A 20569-nucleotide genomic window follows, 5' to 3' on the forward strand; every position below is an offset into this window, starting at 1 on the left:
GAACGAACGATTACACCATTTTCTTAGTAGTAGGTTCCTTCAGATTACACGAAGCGTTTTTATTGTCTTAGTGACTGCTTACACTTCATATCTCTCTCTCTCGCTCTCTCTCTCTCTCTCTCTCTCTCTCTCTCTCTCACACACACACACACACACACACACACACACACACACACACACACTCACTGTCGCGCGCACGCGCCCTCACCCTCTTGCTTCATAAAATCCTTAAGTGGCAAAATCACATAAAATACAGAGAAACGACGTTTGCCGCTGCGCTTTCTTCTGAGCGTATCAATATGTTAAAAAAATCCATGCAAACGCGTGCTCGTGCGGGTCTTTATTTTGAGTGCAAAAAAACGTACTAAAATCTTACTGTGCCAAAGAATTCACAAGTAGTTTTATTACTGAAGATATTCTAGTTTAAACAGAGTTCGTGTAGGATCAATGGTTGCAGACCCACGAACAATGAACCGATCGAAAAAACACTCGTTCCAAGGAATGTTTTGTACTTGTGCGGGATGCCACGCGATCACAAGAATGACGTTTGCTTGATACGGGGGATCTTGGTCGGAAGATAAAAGCAATTGTGAGAACATGGAAGACTGGATTTGCTTAAAAATAAAATGTAAAAAAAAGTTCGGCAGATTTAGCTGTTTCTCATAGGCGAGTTGAGCGCAAGAGGCGACGGGAGGGGCAACAGTGTTGTCAGGACTTGCGACGCAAAATGGTTCGTCACGAAGTGAATCTTGTTGGAATGTCTATGGTGACGTGAAAGTGGGTGAGCACTACGGCACACGAACCCTTTATTGCTGTTAATGGCATTGTAACCTCGCGTTCTGCTACTCACGCTGGATTACCAAGCAGCCTAATTTAAAAAAAGAAATGCATTTTAAAATATTTTTTTAGCAACTTAATATGTACCATTGGCAATCTGCATCTAAACTACGTTCACAAGAATATTGTGTCTTTCTGAATGCCTCTATTTCCGTTCAGCACTGACATCCACGCGCTTGGAAACCATGAGATCAGGAGCAGTCGTCGGTTGTTCTAAATCTCCTTGCGCGCAATACCGAAACTGAATTTCCGGGATAGACGCTGCGTGGCGTCTAAGCTGTTTGGCAATGTGGAGCCTTAAATTATGAGTCAGAAGAAGACTCTCACGGAGGGAAAAAAAGGTGTAACGATTTTGCAGACTTTTCGCGACTGTATTTGTTAATGCGCCAGGCGTATAGTTGCGTCTTCAGCACCCAGCGAGGACAGGAGAGGACCTATTCAGCACCGCGTCTGTGAACAGCTCCCTTTCCCCTTTGCGCGATTATTCGTCTGGATGGGCACTATTCGTCTCCGTGTCTCATAGATGTAAACCCCTAGCGATTATTTGTAATGGCATCACACGGGTTTTGGTCTCTTGGCGCCGAAGATGCCGGTGACAGCACCAGCCAAATCTCAAGCACGCGTAAGTAATACTGTTAAAATCAGTGAGAAGGTATGACCGCGAGGGTTTTGTTAAAGACTTGAATATGATATTAATTACTAAATTTAAACCGAGTTATTATCAAGCGTTATTTTAACTATGTCACAACTGAGACAAAGAAATAGGTCACATAATGTGTGGTGTGCGCGTAGCCCGGGTCCTGCCTGTGTAACGCTTGTTATATTGTTTGTTACTTAGCGACAGTCCACTTAAATGCAGTGATAAATTATCACTATCATGTGTTATCACTATCAAGTTTTGTGAATGTGGTGTTTTCATTTAATTTGGACACAAAATCCATAGCCAGGGCTTGGTGCCAAGCGGCGGCCCAAAAATTCACCGGAGGCATTGGATCGAAATTATGTGGTAGGTTAATTTAAGACCGCTTATTAATAGAAATGTTTATTCATTGTTCCTTCTGATTATAAAAATTGCTTAAAGCTATTTCAATAAGGCCTATAAAAATGTATTTAAAAACAGCGAATAACAGTAATGTAAATATGCACTGGTATTTTGTGTGAAAGTCGCTTAACCAAAGTAAAATTCTGTGGTAAGCGCTTCTGAACGTTGGAGAGGCTGAGAAGCCCGCGGACGCCTCCTCTAAACAAGGCGACTCCGAGACCGGCACGTGCGGGTGCAATTTGAAGCCATGCAACTGTTCCAAAGCAGCTGTGGGTTTCTCCGATCTCTATTCAACAGGTATAAATCAACCTGTATTTTAAACTAATTTAAAGAATATACGTTTTTTCACGCTGTTAGGCAGCCTTATTTTATAATTAAGGTTGTTAACAAATTCCGTTAGAATTGTCCTTTTTTTCAAAAGAAGTCAAAGGATGTCTGAAAACATATTGGCATGCTGTCTTGAGCTATTTTTTATTCAGTGATTTATTAATGTTGGGTTTGAAAACATTTTTTGTCGAATTATACACTAGTTATTATTTTTAAGACTACATAATTGCACATACATAGGCTAATTGTACCTACATTCTTATTATTGCATATAATTATTATTCTGGATGCAATCGTAAATAAAAAAAATATATTTTCATGTAACAGACGGATACATTTATTTTGCATGTAATCGTTCCATTTATTATTGAATAAAAATCGTGGAGAATTTTGGCTGAAATGTGCAAGAAGCGTGACCTTCGTTTTTCAAGGTTAAACAGAAGTTTCGGCTATTTTTCTCCTCGTACCACAATTAATTAATGTTATCGTCTACTATTTCGCAGATCTTTTACCTGCATTGGATGGCGATATGAAGACAATGAATTTTCTACAAGAAGTTGTGGATATTTTGCTGGCCTACATTGTGGAATCTTTCGACAGGTCCACGAAAGTGATCGATTTTCACTATCCAAACGAACTGCTTCAGAGAAATAACTGGGAGCTGTCGGATGAGCCCGAGACACTGGATGATATTTTGATCAGTTGTCGCGCTACACTGAAATACGCCATCAAAACAGGTAGGCAGTAAAATCGTGTCCGTATTTCCCCTGACCCTCATCCCCAACTACTGTTGATCAGAGGAGATTCAGCCCATGCCCATGTGTGCTTGGTGGTGATGCGGGACTCGTAGGCTGCTAGGAACTATTGTAAGACGAGAACAGTAGTGAAGTGCAGGCGATATCAGTGGCTTTGGTTTTTATATAGCGTTGTTCCTTCACTCTCGTTCTTGGTTTTCTTGTTCTTGACTAAAAGTCAGACACATCCGTCTGTGCATTTATGAAAGTCGATGATATCAGAAGACGGCGTTATCCAGCAACGCTTAAAATGGACTACGATAAATAAAAAGCAGATTTACTACAGTTTCGTTTATAAAATAATTGTTTTAAAATTTTAAGGAAAGCTGGACGTATTTCGGTACAATTCGTCTGATTGCAGCATCATGACCTGGATAACCTTCATCACGCAAAAATAATTGAGATTATAGTTAACAAATCAAAGGCACCTAGCAGCATAGCACGTGTTAAGAAATGATAATTCCGTTCAAATTAATTGATTTAATTTTATCTTTTCCCATTTTGTGGCTGTTTCTAGCTCACCCCAGGTACTTCAATCAGCTCTCTACTGGATTAGACATGGTCGGCCTAGCCGCAGACTGGCTCACGTCCACTGCCAATACTAACATGTGAGTGTGGCTTCTCTCACAAACGCAAACACTATGGCGATCATTTCCGTTTCCTGTATCTCCGCGCATTGCTTATCCGAGTCTGCGTTTTCAGATAGGCCTTTTTTCCTCAGAACCAAACTTTAAAAAAATCATGCCCACCCTCCTTTATCATGGCCATTCAGGGTGTGAAAATTAGAAATCAATTCAAAAGTAGGCTTCTTTAATTAAAATATTAATAATTTGAGAGTTTATGATGAAAAAGTATTTTTCACTTAGCAAAAAAAGAATGGTATAAATCTATAAATAAAATTTCTGTCCTGGTGGCGTACTTTAACTTAGTGTAGTGTAACGTAGTATATCTTCAAGCAATATTTATCGTAATACAGAGGGCTGCATACTAGTAGTATTAATTTTATACAATTTGTATTACACATTTAGCATCTTAGTTATTTATATTAGTCTATGTTAATTTCCTTTTGAAATGTGGATGATGTGGATATATTCATACTATGTTGAAAAGACACTGAAGCCACTCTCCATCTATAAACAGATCATTCCTCATACCTGCACTCATGGACCCCACCTGCTGTAGCAACACAGGTGGACTAGTGCAGCCCCTTTAAATGTGTCACCCCCACCCTTACTCAGGAGAACCACCAGGGTGGTGCGGTCTCTGTTCCTCACTCCTCCGCTCTGTATGCGTGACTTGGTCATGTGATCTCCTGATGCACAGGTTCACCTATGAGGTGGCCCCAGTGTTCGTCCTGCTGGAATACGTCACCCTGAAGAAGATGAGGGAGATCATTGGTTGGGAGGACGGCCGTGGGGATGGAATCTTCTCACCAGGTAGATGACTGAAACGATGTCACACCATGACACAGCTAGTAGAGCCTCGATGCTGTTCGCAATCAGCTGTATTGGTTCTCTCACCACATAAGCAATTGTTCTCACATATGTCCAACCACCCCTGACTTCTCTTTCACGTTAAGATAAGGATCACATTAATTTAGATTGGGTGTATTGGTGGAGGGTGTGTGTGGGTGTGTGTGTGTGTGGGTGTGTGGGTGTGTGGGTGTGTGTGTGGGTGTGGGGTGTGTGTGTGGGTGTGTGTGGGTGTGTGGGTGTGTGTGTGGGTGTGTGTGTGTGTGTGTGTGTGTGTGGGTGTGTGTGGGTGTGTGTTTGGGAAGGGGGTGTGTGTGTGTGGGGGGGGGGTTGCATAGTCATTTTCAGACACAAAAGAGCGTAGCATCAGGCCTCCTCAGTCTAGCTAACAATGGCACTAATTTAATGCAAATAATGTTTCACAGTCTGATCTTCTAATATCTGCAGTGCTGTACGCAGGGGTTTAGCAGCAAATACTGGGCAGGGTAGTTACCCCCACCCCCTCCATCCACCCTGGCACCCACACCCTCTTCCCAAGAAGGAAAAAAAAGAACAGAATATGTGTGTGTGTGTGTGTGTGTGTGTGTGTGTGTGTGTGTGTGTGTGTGTGTGTGTGTGTGTGTGTGTGTGTGTGTGTGTGTTTATTTTGCCATGTATTTATAATGTGGAACTAACACTGTGCATTTTGCGAGGTAGCTGTGGATTCACTAACTTTATTTATTTATATATATTTTACGGTTGACTAACTTTATATTGTTTTGACAGCAGAATAAATATATAACATTGTTTGCTGCATAGAATTAAACTCCTGTTTGTCTTCTTTATCCACTTGCTCTTTTTACAAACGACCACAGATGCAGTCACTAGTTAGCTTCTGTTGCTACATATTTACTGTTTGATGCGTTTCAGTCCTGTTTTCTGAAGGAAATGAGTCAGAAGTTGCCTACCCTATTTTTGCTTTCTCTCTTTTATTTTCTGAAATCCAGGTCTGCATGTCTAACTGCTTCCTAGTCAACAACACATAAATTGCAGGACTGAAATGACCTGGGTGGGGGAGAGGCAGAAATGAAAGGAACGCGCAAATAAGCGGAACTTATCGTGGATGGCGCAGTCTGTTGTCATTCATCTCTATAATAACGGAAGAAAAACTAGAAACCAAATCAAGCCCTGTTTACTGGACTGCGTTAATATGTGCCATGGACCCTTAAAGCGTGTCACCATGCATTAATACAAGCACGAGAAGCAAAGACTCAAAGGACTGAGAAAAATCAGAGACGCAATAGTGTATGTGTTAAAAAAAAATCTTCATCGCTTCTCCCTCCAGGTGGCGCCATTTCCAACATGTACGCCATGTTGCTCGCTCGATACAAAATGTTTCCTGAGGTGAAAGAAAAGGGGATGTCGTCGGTCCCCAAACTGGCGGCCTTCACGTCTGAACACGTATGTCTCACCCCAACCCACCCCCGTTGTCTTTTAAAGACATTCAACACATTTTTTAAGCATTCAGGCTCGTTCACTCTGAGACTGAGATGCAGGACTATGAGGTGAAGATGAAGGGAATAATTCGTTTGTAGAGGCTCGAGGGGGCCTTAAATGTTAAATCACACTGTTCTAGTCTGATGTTGCTTCCTTCCACACCCTGTAATGGGCCGAGGCTCAGTTTTATGTAAAGCCCTTTATGAACATCAACATCTCCTATGCTCATGTGACAGTACTTTCTTTTTATTTGTAATGCAGTTTAATAGTACTGCAGTCAGTGTGGTAGCATTCAATGCATTTAATGTTAGACGTTAGACGTGTTAAGTCAGGTTTCAGTTAGATGCATAATGTTTTATTCTCAAAGGGACATGCATTACCAGATTTGATTGGCTTAGAGCAAAGAAAGTGATGATGATGCTGGTCAAAAAATTGTAGACTTTAGTAATCTTCTCTGCATTTCAGAGCCATTTCTCGATCAAGAAAGGAGCTGCCGCCCTTGGAATAGGGACAGAGAGCGTGATCTGCATCAAAGCCGATGAGAGGTGGGTCTGGATTACCCATAGTGCTGTTTACCGTACTCAGCTGGAGAGCAGAGACACGCTCTTGCACATGTCCTGATGACAATCACATATGACTCCAGTGGTAAAATCCTGCACTCGTGTCCGGCAGGGGAAAGATGATACCGTCAGACCTGGAGAGGAGGATAGTGGAAGCCAAGCAGAAGGTAATTTGAAGGACTGCTGCCCCACACCAATCCTAGACTGGGAGGCTCATGTCATCTGCATGTGTGACCTTCAAAACTGGCTCTGCTGGAAAGACCTGACCAATGGGTCACGATTATCACGTACTGTCCCAGGTGTCAGACTTCATAATGTAAATGTTTAATTTTTACTTCTCCTTTCTGTCTGTCTGTCTATCTATCTATCTATCTATCTATCTATCTATCTATCTATCTATCTATCTATCTATCTATCTATCTATCTATCTATCTATCTATCTCCCTCCCTTTCTCTTCTCCTATCTCTGTCCCTCTCCCATCCTCCCCTCTTTAGGGTTATGTGCCGTTCTTCGTCAGTGCCACTGCAGGGACGACAGTATATGGAGCCTTTGACCCTCTGATCTCCATCTCCGACATCTGTAAAAAGTACAACGTTTGGATGCATGTGGACGTGAGTAGATATCGCTGAGATCATGTCATGACCCGTTCCAGAGACTCGATCTCTGCTTGCAAGGACATATTTCCCCCACTGTTTTCATCATCACAACCTTCAGCTTGGCCTGGTAGGGCCACACAGAGCCTCCTTCTGTATGACAAAGTCATGAGTTGAGAAAAGAAACTTTTTGGACTGGTGTGTATGAGGATGCAAACACTCATATCTTGAGAGAAAAAAGGTTTCACTTCATGTTCCTCACAACAGTTACCACAGCTGCGTCTTTTTAAGCTAGAGCTACAGGGGACATTGGTTTGGTGAAATAGAAGGAACAGAAAATAGCAAGAGAACCATGTCAGTGGCTGAGCCTGTTAAAAATGAGAAGCTAAGCCAAATTAAAGCAGAACTAAAATGGTTACAAATATAGCTGGTGTGAAGGGTGCCAAAATTCAGGGGATTCTCTCAGACAGCTGCCTGGGAAATCAAAAAACCTCTCAGCAGTGTTTTTACACAACTCAACGAGTGTTCCAAGCATTCTTGGACGCAGTGCGGTGGTGCAGTAGTAATTTTCTCTCTGTTATGTCACCAAAACAAACATGAAAATAATATTTGAAGGTCAGATAAATGTTCAGCATCTCTGGTATGACTGAATGCCTTTAATGTTTGGAACTGCTCTAATAAACCCTTTTGTTTAATATGAATGTTTGTTAATAGAGTTTAATGTTTGTGATTCCGGGAGGGTTGAATGCTGGTGACTATAAACGACGCCCCTCTGAGACATGCTTCCATTAAATAGCTTCCAATTACCAGCTATTACTCTCATTGAATGTGCATGTGGGTGTGAGTCTATATGTGTGTGGGAGTCTATGTATGTGTGTGTACTTGAGTGTGTTTGCATGTGTGTGTGTGTGTGTTCTATACTCTGGGGGTCCATAAGATTAATAGTAATAGCTTATTACCTCATTTTGCTGGTGACGCAGTGACTCATGCCTGGTTGAGTATTTTAGCAGTAGTCGTTGGGGGACAGCCATAGCTTTTCTGCATGGCTGCCTGACATGTGGTATCACTTCACTGCACTCGTCTGATCTAACTCCTGTGATTGGTCTGATGTTCAGCTGATATTAGAGTGCACACAGAGCCTGGGAACAGTGAAGAACATCTCATGTTCTCCAACTCAGCATACAATAGCAAAAATAACAGCATCTGAGTTGTGTACATAGATATGCCCAAAGCCTGCCTCGTGATTTAACCCTGGTCATGCTGTGGTAGTGGGGGTGGGGATTTGTTTCTAAATGGGAATATTCAGGACTAATGCATAGAGAGAAAAAAAAGATAGTTTAGCTTTTTTCCAAAAAACCCTTTCTAACCTCCTCTACCTACATTACTATTACTTTTTAAATAATGTGGCTACTGCTGATTCTTGAAGGTTCTTTTTTATGTGCAACCTTCTATCACGCAGTACCTCTGGTCTCATTTATAAGATGCAATTAGACTTTCTTAGTAAAATGAGAATGTCATGTGTCCTTGTATGACATGCTGAGCTAACAGAAGGCAGCAGGCCGGTAGGGTGTTTAAAGGTGGCTTGACGTTGGGCCATGCTCTGAATGACCAAGCTGTAAGGCATGTGTGTGCACGTGTGTGTGTGCGCATGTGTGTGTGTGTGTGTACGGGTGTACATGTGTGTGCGGGTGTGTGTGCCCTAGCAGCGGCTCTGGAGGGAGCTCAATTTAGCACCATGTGAAGCAACCTCATTGTGTGTGTATGTGTGTGTTTTTGCCTTAATCGGGCCTTCTCTCTGCAGGGGGCCTGGGGCGGGAGTCTACTCATGTCCAGGAAACACAGGTGGAAACTGAATGGTGTGGAGAGGTCAGTGATTTCATTATCATATGCGCCATTCAGCTGAATCTGCAGATTCAAGAGGGTTTAAGATGCAGCCTTAGCATGTCGCTAAACTGCAAAGGGGGATCATCCCTACAGACGATGAAATGAAGTGCTGAACTAAGATTGATCAGCCCCCAGAAACCCAGGCTGCATGTGAGGAATTATGCAGTGCAGTTGAAGTTGCTCTCAAACGTGATTGTATTTGGTTAATGACACCCCTGGCACAAGCACTGCTTATTATAGCACATGTATACGGAGACCATGAGCATTGATGGTGTGTTCAGCCCCAGGGGGAAATCCTTCTTGATCTGCTGTCAAATAATCGGTGCACAGTTTCTCTCCTGCTGTGGTATCCTTGCCTGTGGCCATGCAGGACATTTGACATCTGAGATTTTTAGAATAACAGAATCATTGGATCAAAAGCAATGGCAACTTCAACACACGAGACAAAGATCCTTAACTGAACCATCAGGGTGGTGTAGATTATGTTCCTGTGAAGCTAGACCTTCTGGTTAGTGGACAGGTTACATCTATTTAAGTCATTTCTTCCCTGCTCAGATCAGTGCTAGCTTATATCATCTTATACAAGTAGTCCATTTCCATACTCTATTCTCCTAGTACTCAGTCAGTAAGGGCTGCTGGTCAGAGTGATTGAAACCAGTTTGTGGTCTCCTTCAGAGCAAACTCCATGACATGGAATCCCCATAAGATGATGGCCGTGCCTCTCCAGTGCTCCGCTCTACTGGTCCGAGAGGAGGTTTGTTTGCACACTACACAGACTGATTAAATAGGCCATGTTCAGAAAGTCCTCATTTGAATCAGGCCCAACGGTGGGAAGAGAAATCAGAACACAAAATCATGGTGGGACGTTTATCTTTTGAACCTGAGCTTTGATGACCATGCCTTGTACAGTCTTCAGCGTTCCCCTACACATCAGTTCAGGCGTGGTCTTCTGAGCGACGTGTTGAAGGTCTCTGCTGTTGTGTTGCCAGGGTCTGATGCAAAGCTGCAACCAGATGCAGGCCTGCTACCTGTTCCAGCAGGACAAGCATTACGACCTGTCCTACGACACTGGAGACAAGGCCCTGCAGTGCGGACGCCACGTGGACATCTTCAAGCTGTGGCTCATGTGGAGAGCCAAGGTGGGTGTGGAGTTATTATTATGGCTCCGTCAGCTCATGTTACTGCGTCCTGGACCCCACCTCACCTGAGCTCCACCTCACCTGAGCCCCACCTCACCTGAGCCCCACCTCACCTGAGCCCCACCTCACCTGAGCTCCACCTCACCTGAGCCCCACCTCACCTGAGCTCCACCTCACCTGAGCCCCACCTCACCTGAGCCCCACCTCACCTGAGCCCCACCTCACCTGAGCCCCACCTCACCTGAGCCCCACCTCACCTGAGCTCCACCTCACCTGAGCCCCACCTCACCTGAGCCCCACCTCACCTGAGCCCCACCTCACCTGAGCCAGCCATCATTCACAGGCTATTTACAGTCAAATGAGTGTTGGAGCAGGAGTGTTGGGGCAGATATGTTAGGGCAGGAGTGTTGGGGCAGATATGTTAGGGCAGGTGTATTTGTGCAGGATTGTTGGGGCAAATATGTTATGGCAGGATTGTTGGGGCAGGAGCACTGGAGCAAGAGGAGGTCTTTTGTTGAATACCAAATTTGAAAGCAAATATTCAGAGGAAATATTCACTGACTAATGTTAACTAAACACAGGAAGTGATTTTGAGAGGGTCTGTTTTATACTGGTGTGGTGTTATCTGTTTTTATACTGGTGTGGAGTTATCTTTTTTAAACTAGTGTGGTGTTATCTGTATTTATTCTGGTGTGGTGTTATCTGTTTTTATACTGGTGTGGTTGGTGTGGTGTTATCTTTTTTAAACTGGTGTGGTGTTATCTTTTTATAATGGTGTGGTGTTATCTTTTGACTGCAGATACAGGAAGAGACTTTGAAAACCAGGGAATGTATCAGTGGTCAACAGCAGTAATTGCATTGTGTGTGTGTGTGTGTGTGTGTGGGGGGGTGTGTGTGTGTGTGTGTGTGTGTGTGTGTGTGTGTGTGTGTGTGTGTGTGTGTGTGTGTGTTGAGCCAAACTTGATGACAATGTTCAGAGCACATACTGTGTAAAAAATTGTCATATTCATATTGAAATACTCTTTTTTTCTCTCTCTCTCTCTCTCTCTCTCTCTCTCTCTCTCTCTCTCTCTCTCTCTTTCTCTCTCTCTCCCTCCCTCCTTCTTTTTCCTCTTCTCCTCCAGGGCACCATTGGATTTGAAGCTCAAATTGACAAGTGTCTGGAGCTGTCGGAGTACCTCTACAACAAGATCAAGGACAGAGAGGGCTATGAGATGGTTTTTGATGGAAAGGCAAGAGCTCAGATTTCACTGCTATGAATCTGTGTTGCTTTGTTTCCCTTATGTTTGGAAATGGATATGGCTTTAGGTCTTTATGTAAAACCATTTGACATGTTGTTCCTGATCGGGACTGTACTGTCCTTCCAATGACAGCGCAGGCAGTCAAGGCTAATCTAAATGTAAATGACGCCTGTTTTCAGCCCCCTCGTGGATCCTGGCCTTTGTCCGATTTATGCCCTTTGTGTCAGAGCAGGACGAGATCAAAGAAAGACAGGACTTTTATTTTGACTCTTTATTTTTCCAGATGCCCTGAAAACCACATGAAGAGTTCAGTTGTTTTTTTCAGAGCTCAAAGACATTGTATAAATATGAATGCTCAGTCAGCTGTGAATCAGTAGCCATGTTAAATAATGGGGTTTTGTGTGCGTCTGTGTGTCTGTGCATATAGTCAGTCTAGTGTGTAATGTGTCTCTGCTATGGCATGATGGGAGGGGCCTCTATTCTGCCGTCTGGAGACACAATAGAGCTGAGTGACTCTGATGGACTTCAGTGCCTCTCTATGAGCTACCTGCATTCAGGACCCAGACACACACACACACATACCCACTCTCTCACTCTCTCTCTCTCTCTCTCTCTCTCTCTCTCTCTCTCTCTCTCTCTCTCTCTCTCTCTCTCTTTCACTCACACAAACACACACACACCTATATCCTCTCTCTCTTTCACACACACACACACACACACACACACACACACACACACACACACACACACACACACACACACACACACACACACACACACACACACCTATATCCTCTCTCTTTCACACACACACACATACACACACACACGCACACACTCCCAGCAGCCAATTCCATTGTCTAGGCATGAATTTGCCTTTTGATTGAAAAAATTACATGGCGGCTTCCAAAACTGACAGGGACAATTATTCTCATTATGAGCCATCCAGTCAGTGCTGGGGCTAATCACTCAGTCTGCGCTTTAATGTGTTCCCTGGCGAAGCCCCTCCCCCACCCGCCCGCTGTCTACGTTCACATCTGAGTGGGCTTCATGCTTAATGGAGTGATGGACGGACGTGCTTTGTGTGCCGAAATGATGAATTGTCTGATTGTCCTTGCAGCCTCAGCACACTAATGTGTGCTTCTGGTACCTTCCGCCGGGGCTGCGTCACCTGGACGATAAGGTGGAGAAGATGAAGCGTCTGCACAAGGTGGGTGGTGTAAAAAGACGGAGAAGCAGGAGTTTTGAAACGGGGAAAGACACAGCTCTTTGTCAAATGCTGTCACCGACTAGGTCCCCAGCACGCTTTAATTGAGGTTTTAATCAAAAACGTCTCAATGCTTGCCTAGCAGATGTGGTACAGTGGAAGAACTGTGTCTTTAATGGAAACCAGGAAAATTCTCAAGTCTCTTATTGAATTTGAAACATGAAATCTAGAAAACAAACAAGCAAAAAAAAAAACAATTAAAACTCTCAGGCCACTGCATTAAGGAGGAGAGGAGGGGCCAAGACTGCAAGGGATTCCTTTCATTGGACAGCAGCTGTTTCTACGGCAGCCATTCAGCTTTGGCTCCCACCCACGGCAGGAGAATAACTCTAATCGGCAATTACAAAGAGCAGATGGCGTCAGTGTCAACCAGCCAAATATATGTCCCCACAATCTCTTCATCTCTCCTTTTGTCAAATGGCGTTCGTAACACATTGCTGTCACACTTTACCTGCGTGGAGGCTGCTGTGTGCATAAGGAACATAGCACACACCACACATGCTCAGTCCAGCTGTCTGCATGGCTCCTCACGCTACAGCATTGCTGTGGTCGTCAGCCTCTGAAATGTATAATACACGACAGGACAGCTGGATGTTTTCCAGATTAGAGAGGCTTGGTTCTTAGAAGGGGGCGGGGGGCATTATGGGTATGGTTCAGCTTCTCGACGTTCGGCCCGGGCACATGGTGAGCCAGCTCCATCTCCTCACTGTGGCTGGCAGGACAGGGAGATCCCTGTGGTCGGCCTGAGATGAGAGACGTGTTATTCACACCAGAGCATCTCTGTCCCTAGGAGCTGATCTGTCTCTGCTGACAAGTCAGGGTTACATGTCTCAGTGCACATTGTGTGTCCACACTGGCCCACACTGTCTGATTCTGGAACTTGGCGCCAAGTCTCTCACTCAGAGCGATCAAACTAAAGTTAAAGGACATTTCTGAAAGGGTTGATGAACCGAGGAGCACTGCCGGGAGGTTTCATCAGGACACCAAATGTGCTGAACTTTAATGGCGGTAAACGGCTTTCAACATGTGTTTGTGGTACCGAGCCTGAGGAGTAATCATTTTGTCAGTACATAACAACAGGCTAGTAAATGGATACACACCCAGGGAACATGTTGGAGAGGGCTTCCAGAGTGTGATATCTTCCCGAGTGTGAGTCTAGCATGATATAAAAGTCAGAAAGATAACATATTGTTGCTATGGGGAGAAAACCTCATTCTTCCAGGACAACAGGTTTTTAGGAGGCACAGAAATTGTTTGTATTGGTCCCAGAGATTTCTAAATGCCAGAGTGCACTAAGAGGACAGTTTGTTTTTAGACCATCATAGCATCTGTCAGATGTGTCAGTTCTTACGAGAAGAAGAAAGTGTGTGAGACAGAGGCGCGTATGGATCAAATCAACTTCACCATGATGTTTCTAGCCGGAGACGGACCATATGGGTGCGATTCTGCTTGGTTATGAGCTGCTTCTCTTGCATTCCGTCCCTGCTGGTCCATAAACGATGCGGCCGGTCAGCCGTCCCTGTATCAGCTGTGTCTTGCCTTTCTTCCAGGTTGCCCCTACCATCAAGGCCAGAATGATGGAGTATGGAACTACCATGGTAAGCTACCAGCCACAGGGAGACAAGGTCAATTTCTTCCGCATGGTCATCTCCAACCCGGCTGCCACCTTCGAGGACATTGACTTCCTCATTGAAGAGATCGAGAGACTGGGTCAGGATCTGTAAGACTCAAAGACATCACATTCTTATGTCCCTAGATGGATGAAATGTTTGTTGTGAATGTATGGTAATTTGTTTTTTTTCTCTCCTTCAGAGAATCTAATATAGGCAAATATGTTTTTGCTTTAAAAAAAAAAAAACACGACGTAAATATATTTAAGTATTGTAGCACTGTTGTGGACATCTTGGTCCAAGGCCCTGTAAAAGTGTTCATGTCTGCTCGTGTCTGTTAGCATAGCTGATGTAACTTTACATGTGTTTGGTGCGAGCGTGAAGAATCATATTCTACAATACCGTGCAATAGGTCGTCCATTACGTTATATCTATTTGATTAGTCATTCTAAGTGCCAAACATTACAATATAGATATAAGAATGAAGGTGTTTTATTGATATAGTATAGCACTATGGCTGACCTCAGCTCTGAAAGCTGCCTTTACAATCACAGGCAGCATTCCAGTATTTTCATGTTTTGTATGGATATGTAAAATGTGAAAATGCAAACTACACAGGGTACACAGTCTTCTTTAGCACTGTAGTGATTAATGCCTGCAAACACAATGTCTGCATGTTGGACTTTGTGGGGGGGGGGGGGGGGGGGATAAAGGAAAAAGTAAGAAAACAGACGTGTGTATCTGGAGCACAGAATACGTATCCAGAACATACAGCAGGAAGGCTGTTTCTGGGCCAGGAAGCAAAGGCACTTTATTCACAGTGGACAACAGATGTGCTTTATCTAGAGCCCACAGTAAATCTGAAGGCATCTGGGAGTCTGTTCTGAGCTGTATCTAGAGCCGTAGAGCAGGCTTATTCTAGAGGCAGTAATGGAAGAGCGCCTATACCGCAGTGAGTAGAAAAAACATTCACAGATTCAGTTTTAAAAAGTTGGCAGATTCTGGCCCCACGGGGCCAAATTATTAACATTAAGAAGAAATCTCTGGATTTGCAAAATCTAACTCGGCATCCAGAGCACACAGTAGAGTTTGTGTCCAAAGCAAACAGCAGAGTAACTGTATGTAGAGCAAAGCACAGAGATTCTGTCGAACTAGAAGATCTAGCAGTATATTCATACACAAAACATACGCCGGCAGTTGAGTATTTCAGTCTCATTGCAGGAGTCTTCAAAACATCTGTTAAAGCTAACAGATAGCTAAACATCTGTTAAAGCTTACTTTTACTGAAATAATGCCACTGTACAGTTTAATTCTGGCAAGGAATTGAACTCTTAGTAATATAATTAAAATGTGGATAAACACGAACTGCATTTAGTCCCAATAAAATATTTTCATCTTTATTTCATCATTCCTATTTAAATACTCTTTTTATAGTTAAATGCGGTATATGATCAAGAATAAGCAGCTGTTTTGCCTTTAGGTGGTAGAAATGTGTCGTCTCTGGGTAGCGATGTTTGTCCCAGTAAAATCAAAAGTGTCTAATGACTTGATCTAGAGTGAAGACCAGCCTCTCCAGAAGAGAGAGGAACTCATTCTGGAGCACTTAGTTCAGCAGTCATCATCTGTGATCTAGGCATTGGGGCCAGTGTTATTTAGAAATTCCAATGGAAAAAATGACACAATAAGGCTGTTCCTGATCATGATTTATAAATACTTTTAAGATATTCTTGAGTAAGTATATATCTATGTGAATACATTCATGTAATATATATATAAAAGAGTCTATTTGTGAAGTAAAGTATTATTTTCTCTATTCAAATAATACCACCTAATTGTAGTACTATGCTTATGTGAACTTGACTTGTGTATATGTTGATTTTGTTTACTTGAGATGATATTTATGTGAAGCACAAGGCTTTGAACTAAAAGCACACTGCATTTTGAGAGATATTGGCAAAATAATCTCTAGAAAAATATTTTGGATTCCTTTGACCGACATGAAATTCCAGTAATTATGGAAAACCATTTCTGAACCGAAGTCGGTTGTCTTTGTGTCCAAGTGATATACTTGACATCACGTGCCAATCTGTATTTCTGTGCATTTGTAACTGTATTGCCTTATTATTTGTTGCCAGTATTGTCTAGTTCTCCTCAAGAGGAGTTTGTGCACTTTAGATTCTGTGTAAGATTACCTGTCTAATGGTTATTCCTAGTTCAGCTGTTTTCTGAAGATGTGGTTTGTCTGAATGTTGAACTGCTTTGGGCGTAATTTATGGCTGAACGTTCAGGTGTGATGTCTGAATGTTCAGGTGTGATGTCTGAACGCTCAGGTGTGATGTCTGAACGCTCAGGTGTGATGTCTGAACGCTCAGGTGTGATGTCTGAACATGCTGCCATCCAGTTGCATTTGTACTTCCAGTATTCGCTAAACACGATGCCTCCTATACCCTTATCTTTACCAAAATGGGCAACGGATCTTTTCTTCCCCCTGATGTGAGTGTTCTGTCTGTCCATGTGCCGAAACCGGCAAGCTTACTGTGACACCCCAAACATGCCGCTGAGCTTATGAGAAGCGTTAGCAAACCTCCCTGCAGTGTGTGGTCACAGTGGTCACGGTGGTCACCGTGGTTATGGTGGTCACGGTGATCACCAGGGTCACAGGGCTTGCGGCATGTCCTCTCTTTCCTTGCTACTGCTACTGTTGCTGCTAGCGGGCCTGCTCTCTTTTGCATGTGCATGAACGCCTTTGCTTCTCCAGCTTGTGAACTACAATCCCAGATATCTAGTGTTGCTCTGTGTTAGCTTTAGTGACCAATGTATAGCTTAGCTTTAAATGTAGCGCTTTGATGCTAGCCGCATTGCTCTGTGTGGTTGCAACGCTTTCTGAATATATAAATATATATCTGCTTAGCAAGCATGCTCTGTGTGGCTAGAAGTTGTCTGCTTCGCTGATCTAACCTATATCTATCTATCTTTCCGTCTCTTGCTTCTCTTGTTTGATGCAGCTATAATATTAGCGTGTGTAGTCTCCAGCATGCCTCTGTGTAAGAACCTTCGTAGTCCTAGACTCTCCCTCTGTTGCTCTCTTTCGGCCTTTCTCTCTATCTCTGTGTCTCTTTCTGAAGCTTTGCTCCTATTAGCAGCAGTTAAACCTTTAAGGACAGTGTGAGGTTCCTGTTTCATGGCCGCCCACCACGTTCAGAGAGCCTGGTAAACTACAGCTGTATGCTTCTCCTCATCTTATTGGACAGGGTTAATACCAAGGCCATTGCCTATTCTTTTATTCTTAGCTAAAATACTGGTTAGAAGTTGTACGTGTGTCTGTGAAACAGAATTCAGAGGACGTTTATAAGCTAGTGTTTCAGACTAATTTGGCGTGTCAGACATCAGCCTGCAGTTTTCGCAACAATTGCTGTATGTGACCTTCCTGAGAAATCACAAATAAATATTCTTGCGAAACATGTTGCTCTGGTTTCCGTAAGCATCATTGTAGTCAAGGACTATCTTACCCCCGTGTCCACATGGTCTCAATTTCAGAGCTCTGTACTGTCTCCTTTTTGAAACCAGTTGAAGGAATTGTAATGCTGAAAAACAAACAAAACTGACAATATCCAACTTAGAAACAACCGTACAAAAAAGAAAGAAAAATCAGCTAGAATTTGGCATTGCGGTCACTGTGTTTCAAGGAACCATCTTTTCTTGATCATAGTGTGTCATATCTGCTTTCTCCTTGGCATGTTTTATCCTCCATCCCAAAACAAAATGGGAGATTGTTTAAATCAAAATAAAATTAGGCTTCATGGTGTGTAAAGTTGTAGGAGGGAGGTTTCCCCATGGGCGCTGCTTCAGTAGATCTGGTGGAGCAGAACTGCCCTTGGAGAGGATCACTCCTCCCAGACTCTCACACCCCCTACACTAAGCCTTATGTAGCTCTGACACACCAGCCCACAGGGTCCAGAGCCTGGGCCTGCTGTGGGGAACACACACTCTCTCACCCCTTCAAAATAAAAGCTCAGTGAAGGATAAGTGCCAGCAGTCTGATGCTTTATTTCAGTCATTTCACCAGTAAGATAAAAGCACTTCATATGCACTCACAGAAAAACACAGCTCTCATGTTTCATTACGCAGAGAAATTCATTGGAGTTTCTGGAAGTCAAATGGTTTTGAACAGCAGATTTGTTTTGTTTTTTTGGTTTTTTCTCTAAAACACTGCAATGCTGTTTGTTATGAATATCGTAAAATAGGAATCTGAGTTTCTTCCATCATTAATATAATTCATGCTTTGAATGTGTGTGCTTGAACATTTTCACAGCAGTGTTGTCCAGCTCTCACTCAGCAGTTCATGGTGTGGACAAGTATTTACAAACACACGCTGTACATTCATGAACCATCAGTGTGTTTCATTTGATTTACTAAAATGTTATATATGTGTGTAACTGATATATGTGGCTGCACTGTGAAGTGGACAGCCAGCCAGCAGTGGCCTTAATAAGAGAAGATAAATTCGACACCTGTGCCATTTTGCCAAGATGAATGATAACGTGGCAGTGGAAGTCTTTCTATAAACTAGACACAGTAATTTAAATTGCAACCATTACATGACCCGCTGGAGTGTGAAAGCTATGAAGTGGTGCAGACTGAGTAGCAGTGAATTAAACACTGATAATGTGTCCCACTGTAGGAAAACTGACTTTCCCCAGCAGGGGGCACTCTCTTCCCAGGATCGTGGAGGACCACCATGAAGTTTCTTTTGTCCCTGTTCAACAGAGGTTACCTCTGAAGTTTAATGCTAATGTACAGAAGTAAATTATTATTTTAGCGAAACATGACTTACTCCTCGTTCACACTTTGGTTCTCCTTAGGCTGGTAATGTTTCAGCGTCCATGTGATGATGACAGTTTTACTAGAGGCTTTGCTCTCAGCTCGAGAAAATCAGTCCTTAATTCCCACAACACCACGAAGCACTTCCAGACACAGACATGACATTAGTCTCATCTCCTCAGCTCTGGTAGTGAGAGGTCATTGTGCAGTACGGTTTGGTAATGGTGACTGTGATCATGCCCTGACATGATGCTGAGGTGTTTTGTAAGTAATATTATTTAAGTGTTAGAAATATTGGAAGTATTAAAAATAACATCATTTTGGGTTGGATCAGTCCCTTGCATGATCTTTTAAGGGCTACATGCCATGAGATGAATCATGGAAAACTTGTTGCTTGTGTAGTCCTGGCTCCACTGTAGTTACCTGCCTTACTTCAACCCACCCCATTCAACCCCCCAAAACAGCCACAGTCAGTAGGTTTAATGTGTCCTAGCAACAGAAACACTACAGTGTAAATCACACATGCATGTTATCATCAAGTGATGATGAAAGAGGTCTCGGATTTGTAATGGAGTTGGAAGGAAACCCTGATCTCTGATTACGGGGGCAAACTGCTTCTGGAGGTTTCCATGAGGTGAAGGACCCAGTGGACCATGTCCAGTTACAAATTAACGAGCGTTGCATTGTGAAATAACTTAGATTAATGCTGATGCTGAAATACGCTGGAATGTCTAATAAGCAACCCCTCCATGCCTCAACAGCCTTAGGCCTCACCCCAAAGCGTTTGTTGTATTTGTTGGTTTGTTTGTTCCACCACATCTTTCTTCAATTCATCATCTCATTTTTAGTTCATTATGCTCTTAGAATGATTAAATGATTACCAAAATGATTACACTTTACCTTTACCTGAAGTTTTGTGTCTTAATATACATAAAAATATTGTAATACTGTGCTGCTCCACCTTTTGGAGTGTATACAGCAGTCACCTTTCTCCTCATTCACTGACCTGCAGTTGACCAGATATCAGAGAGCAAGTGACAAACTAACCCAATATTACTTACAGAAAACCGAAGTAGACGGTTGGTCTAGAGATGAAGCCATCTGCTGATGTTATCCAGTGGAGGAACGTTTGTATGTGGTACTGTTACGGAGTGCTTAGCTTTTGCCACAGGCAACCATGCAAACCAGATGTTTCAGTCAGCCTTTGTATGTCTCCCTTGTTTTAGAGTTCAGCACCATGAACCATTAATCTACTGCTATGTCATTCTCAGGGTGTTCAGAATCTTTGCATTGGCAGGTCTGTGTCTGTCTGAAAGAACAGCTCAGGTCAAAGGTTAAGCAGCAATACTGACCTGTGGGGCAAGTTAAAATCCCTCAAATGAGGCTTTGTTCTTTGAGCCTGTTAACATAATTGTCCTGATGGTGATGGTGGTCCAGTCCACTTCTTTAGCAGTCGAACCTAAATATGAAGGATTCCTAAACGTTTTGGGTGGAACTACAGCAGG

General features: G+C 43.1%; 1 protein-coding gene and 1 long non-coding RNA gene across 2 annotated transcripts; one reads left to right on the forward strand and one right to left on the reverse strand.

Moving 5' to 3' along the window:
• Window positions 1–430: 430 nt before the first annotated feature.
• On the forward strand, window positions 431–17708 carry gad2 (glutamate decarboxylase 2). The gene is made up of 16 exons (XM_076970997.1): window positions 431–1459; window positions 1781–1843; window positions 2033–2176; window positions 2710–2943; window positions 3518–3608; window positions 4324–4436; window positions 5797–5912; window positions 6414–6493; window positions 6621–6675; window positions 7004–7120; window positions 8904–8968; window positions 9662–9740; window positions 9976–10125; window positions 11250–11357; window positions 12487–12576; window positions 14184–17708. Exons 1-16 carry the CDS (start codon window positions 1387–1389, stop codon window positions 14355–14357), a joined length of 1752 nt encoding a protein of 583 aa, XP_076827112.1. The 5' UTR covers window positions 431–1386; the 3' UTR covers window positions 14358–17708.
• On the reverse strand, window positions 12399–20502 carry LOC143473837 (uncharacterized). The gene is made up of 3 exons (XR_013120638.1): window positions 20417–20502; window positions 13085–13192; window positions 12399–12799 (listed from the first exon to the last, which is right to left on the reverse strand). It is a non-coding gene; the product is annotated as an uncharacterized LOC143473837 (long non-coding RNA).
• Between the last annotated feature and the right edge of the window lie 67 nt (window positions 20503–20569).

Source organism: Brachyhypopomus gauderio, chromosome 13 (assembly GCF_052324685.1).
Source record: "Brachyhypopomus gauderio isolate BG-103 chromosome 13, BGAUD_0.2, whole genome shotgun sequence".
In the NCBI taxonomy this organism is placed as follows: Eukaryota; Metazoa; Chordata; class Actinopteri; order Gymnotiformes; family Hypopomidae; genus Brachyhypopomus; species Brachyhypopomus gauderio.

What these genes read in the sequence shown, in the direction of transcription:
- gad2 (XM_076970997.1), top strand. Translation starts at nt 1,387, where the DNA reads ATGGCATCACACGGGTTTTGGTCTCTTGGCGCCGAAGATGCCGGTGAC. An exon ending in ACGTTTGGATGCATGTGGAC is followed by an intron (nt 7,121 to 8,903) that starts GTGAGTAGATAT and finishes TTCTCTCTGCAG; the next exon opens with GGGGCCTGGGGCGGGAGTCT. An exon ending in GGCTCATGTGGAGAGCCAAG is followed by an intron (nt 10,126 to 11,249) that starts GTGGGTGTGGAG and finishes CTTCTCCTCCAG; the next exon opens with GGCACCATTGGATTTGAAGC.